A 4,653-nucleotide genomic window follows, 5' to 3' on the forward strand; every position below is an offset into this window, starting at 1 on the left:
ATTCTATGATTCTGTAAGTCCATACCCTCTCCTAGCTGCGTGCAGGCTACAGCATTAAAGGTGTGTCCTTTGCCAATTGTCTTCAGCCACTGAACCACCCTGGTTAGCGTGTTAATCTACAGAGTCTGTGACATCACCGGGCAGAAGTATTTTTCTTTTATTAAAACCCAAATACACTTCCTTCATTCTTCATACCCATCTCTGGAGCAGGCTCCTGGCACAGCTCAGTTTGTTGAGCAGCGTTAGCTGAGCTGCGGTGCCGTTCCTCACGCTGCCAAAGCACAGCAGCAAGCATGCCGCTGGCCTTCCTGTGCTTAGAAAGAGGCTTTGAGCCAAGCCAAAAATCAAATTACCTTGTGCTTCCCGTAAATTGCAAGCAGGCTACTGCAGTTTCACTAGCACATCTTAATTTGACTGCAGTAACCTCATGTATCTCAGCAACGGGGAGGAGATTTACCAACTGTTCTCGGTTACAAGGAAGGATGTCCTCATCTTATGGCTATCTGCTAGGGACAGGAGAAGTTGGATGGAAAGCCCTATTCTCTCCAAATTCATTTTAGAGACCTCCCAGGAGCAGATGGACCCAGAAGCCCCATGGATGTTGTTATTTCAGGCTGCTGCTGAGCTCCCAGGCAGCTCTGCCACGCTCAGCCCATTTGGCACACATCTGTCAGACCTACCTGGGAGTTCACAAGACGAATTGTTGTCTTTTGCCCCACATCTTCTTGAAACCCCTTGATAGGAGCCCCATTGAATCTCAAGACGGCATCGTGGCTGTCTGAAAGCAAAACAGTGAAAACCAGTGAGCCAGCAACTCTTTTTGGCTTATAGAAGAGATATGTAACAGGTTATCCACCTGCATTTTGAATATGATCTTATTAGTCCTGGAGACTTTCCATGTAACAACTTGGTGGACCAAGCCAGATTCTGCAGAAGAAGTTGTTAGTCTAACTTAACAATCAGTAGTACCCTTTTAAAACTACAACCCACTGGCTGTCTCAGAGCACAGCCCTAGCATTTGCTCTGCATGGAGAAGCATCTTCCTCCCTCTCCCTCTTCTTCCTTTCAAACACTTTACTAGGAGACAGATCGATATGCAATTAATTTACCACGTGGCTGGCTGCAAACTGAGGAACTAGGAAATAATGGCAAGTCTCTCTTGCAGCCTGGAGGCTGACCAGCCTGAGAAACATGTATAATGACCCCAGTGGAAAGCGAAGCTGGCTTCAGCCTGCCAGCATACCTCCCACATTACAGAAATAAAACCACCACTGTGCATTTAACAGGCAGGGCTTGTTACATGCCTTGGGATTCACAGCATTTTCCTCTGCTGGCATCATCTCTTCAGATAACACAGCATTCCTCCAGCACCCTCCAGCCAGGCTGCTGCTGCGGCACAGCGGGCGCACTTGCCTGTCACCCTGGCTTCTCCATACCCGCTGGCTAGATTTGGGTAGGACACCTTCTGCGTGACCAGAGTGTTCAGCTTCAGGAGCAGGACCAGCTTCCCTGCGTTTGTGTTGAGGACACACGACCACAGCTCACACCCGCCGCAGCTGGGCTTCATGGGGAATTGCCGAGTGCCCAGCCAGGGCAGAAGGGCTCGCTGGTCCAGAACTGGGTCTTTTTGAGATTGTTTTCTCAAAAACGGGAGTTTCTCACAAGCAATCCTAGTGGATCAGCAATCACATGCAGCAAAGACTAGTTTCTCAACTACTTTATTCTCCTAAACAAGTGGATCTTGGTTAGAGCCCTTCCAAAGCAACAAAGGAAACTCAGAAAGGTGATGTTCCTGAAAAGGGTCCACGCTGAGAAGCAGCTCTGTAGTAACCATTACAGACCCTTAACTCCACATCCTACCTGACGCTGATGGAGTACAGGGTTATAATCTCCCCATATAACTTCAGCCAGACACCAAGTGTGATTACGCCCTAGATTTGCATTTTTAAATGGTGTCTAATGACTGCACAGGGAGAGTAGCTGGCTCTCTGAGGCACCCCATCTCCAGGTGGTTGTGCTGCACTCAGCATTCTCCACATCAGGTTTTTCACTGGCAATTCATAACCTCCATTAGAGCTCAGTGAGATACAAGCTGCTTGTTTTCAAGCTTCTCCCTGTTCTGCTCTGCCAGCCTCCCTTACATTGACTAATTGCTCATGTGACATATGAACATGTTTACACAGAACAAATATTTGCTGGCCATTTAAGGAATAATAAGTCAGCAAATTGTCGTGCTCATCTACACAAGTGCTTCATTTTAAGCCTGTCAGATATAGGACCTTTTTGGCACCTTCCTCCAACAAAACCGTGGCTTTTCCTACATGGAAATATGTCAGGTCAAAACTGGGAAAAAACCTGTACATGAATACACTGAATACTCCTGAATCCTTCAATATTCACCCTGCCCAGCTCAAGGCTGCAAGTGCCCAAAACTCTGCAGAACCATTAGCAGATGACTGCTTGAGCAGAAAGGTTAAAGTCTGTGACCCAGGCACAAGGAAGAGAGACGAGCAAGGGCTAACAGCATTTGTCTCGGGCACATTACAAGGGACCTTTCCAGCATCCAACCCTTGTGATCCAGAATAAATGGGGGTTTCGGTGACAGGCTCAGGAGACCGGCCATAGGAACAATGAAATAGCTTTCCATGTCCAACGTCCTCTCACCTGTGCCACAGCTGGAGTGCAGCCCATTGCACTTCTTGGCTGCTCCAACAGCAAATCCAGCACTTGCATGGGCTGCGTTACAGCACACCGTAAACACCACCCTCAGCTCCTGAGAGGGTCTGCTTACAGAGGAGGCAGCAGTTTTATCAGTATGCTGGAGACTAACAGAGACCCTCTTGGGCACAAGCCAGCTGTGTCAGTGTTTTGTGTTCAACACACGGTCACTCCGGGGAAACCTTTAGCTTTAGAAACCTTTAAAAACCTTCAGGAGGCACCTAAACAAGACAAGACAGGTACTCAAAAAGTCAGAACTGGCTTCCCAAGTCTCAGTCTACCTGGTTTCAAATGCTTACAAGAGGTGGAAACAGTTACATCAACCAACTCAGCAAGAACCACAGTGTGTCCCTGAGGTTGGAAGGGACCTCTGGAGACTGTCTGGGCCCAACCCCTCTGCTCCACGCTGGGTCGCCTACAGCAGACTGCTCAGGACTGTGTCCAGTGGGGGTTTTTCCCCTTAGTGTTTTCTTTTACTTCTTCTCTGAACAAGTCTTTCTGAATGAAAAATGCTCCTACCGTTGATTGTGCAATGAGAACGCTGGCTTTACTCAAGGCACCCCAAGCCCTCAAGAAATAAACACTTGAGAAAAACCATGACCTCTCTCTGGTATCCAGTATTAGTGCTACCCTCTGGTGATGCCAACACAATCACAAAAATTAAAAGATCTAGCCGGAACAGAACTACTTGCACGTACATCACGTCCTCTCAGCTCAAGCCAACACTTCCCCTCCCCTGGGGCTTGGCCGTTTTGGTCTGCTCGAGATCTACGGCTCACAGGCACTTGACCTAGGGCATCCTAACACAGCCTACACTGTGCGGTGTGCACACTGAGGGGAAGGGACTATTTGATCATTACTCCCATCTCCTCCTACGCTCTAACATTCACTGACTTCAGAAGAAGTTCAGGGATAATGTTTCCATTTATTTTAAACACCTTTGTGACCACAGCAGCGGCTTACTTGTGAGTGTGACAGCAGGTTACTTCTATTCAGCCTAAGTTATAAAACAGTGTTGTTTGACTTCATGCTAATAGAAAAATACCAACCTATCTCTTGTCCCAAGTGAGATGATTTCAGAGACCCTGCTGAAGACACGACAGCACAGCGACCCAGGCGGCCCGCTGTTTCGTTGAGGCTTTTCCCTGGTAGGTATTGCTGCCATTCAGAGGTATCAAAAGGACTGTCCGACCCCTGTATCATGGTCACGTTCACCCTGTCCCGTAGCTGGCAGAGCAGCTTCTCTGGGCTGAGTTTAGCAGCATTCCTCTTCCCGTTGTAAGTCACATTGTACTTGTTCATGGACAGGTAGTTTTTTCTGACCTTCTGCAGCCTGGGTATGAGGTTTCTGGATGAACTGTCCTTATCCCATACCTTCATAGAGTCTGCTGCTTTCCTGGACTTTTCAGCAGTTCCAGAGGTGCTGCCTTTTATGTTGTTGTGGTTACCAAACCACATTTTGGGTATCTGCCCCAAGTCACTGGCTGCTTCATGGAAAACGCCCTGTGGTTTCACTGGGTTCCACTTTTCTGAAGTCCTGTGAACCTGAAAATCATAGCTCTCGGTCTTGAAAGGAACATAGTAGTTTCTTCTCGTCTCCCTCCACAGGCAAACGGTCAGAGCTACCAGTATCACCACAAGAACACACATGAATTTTTTCAACACATTGATGTGAACCATAGTGCACGGCGCATCCAAACGGGACAACTAACACCGAGCAGGAAGCTGGTCCTGGGAGAGAGGAACACATCTCAGTCAAGGCTGCGTGCACAGGCATGTGTATATATTAACACTAGTGTGAGGGCAGTGGCGGGGAGAGGGAGAGCAGAGGGTCATGTTTAAAATTTCAGGTCGTTCAAAGACCTCATTTCGAAGTCCAGCACCTCAAACATCAAACAGCTAGACCTGAGCTGGCTATCAGCCATTGCACGCCAG

The 4,653-nt window shown here is 48.1% G+C and overlaps 1 protein-coding gene across 1 annotated transcript; it reads right to left on the reverse strand.

The window, feature by feature from the left end:
• Window positions 1-680: 680 nt before the first annotated feature.
• LOC104511384 (beta-galactoside alpha-2,6-sialyltransferase 1-like) lies at window positions 681-4,398 on the reverse strand (the record flags this gene model as incomplete). Its single annotated transcript, XM_010153983.1, has 2 exons — window positions 3,768-4,398; window positions 681-778 (listed from the first exon to the last, which is right to left on the reverse strand). Coding segments are annotated over exons 1-2 (729 nt in total), but the record flags the coding sequence as incomplete, so codon positions are not given.
• Between the last annotated feature and the right edge of the window lie 255 nt (window positions 4,399-4,653).

This window comes from Eurypyga helias, unplaced genomic scaffold (assembly GCF_000690775.1).
Source record: "Eurypyga helias isolate BGI_N326 unplaced genomic scaffold, ASM69077v1 scaffold25010, whole genome shotgun sequence".
Taxonomy (NCBI): domain Eukaryota; kingdom Metazoa; phylum Chordata; class Aves; order Eurypygiformes; family Eurypygidae; genus Eurypyga; species Eurypyga helias.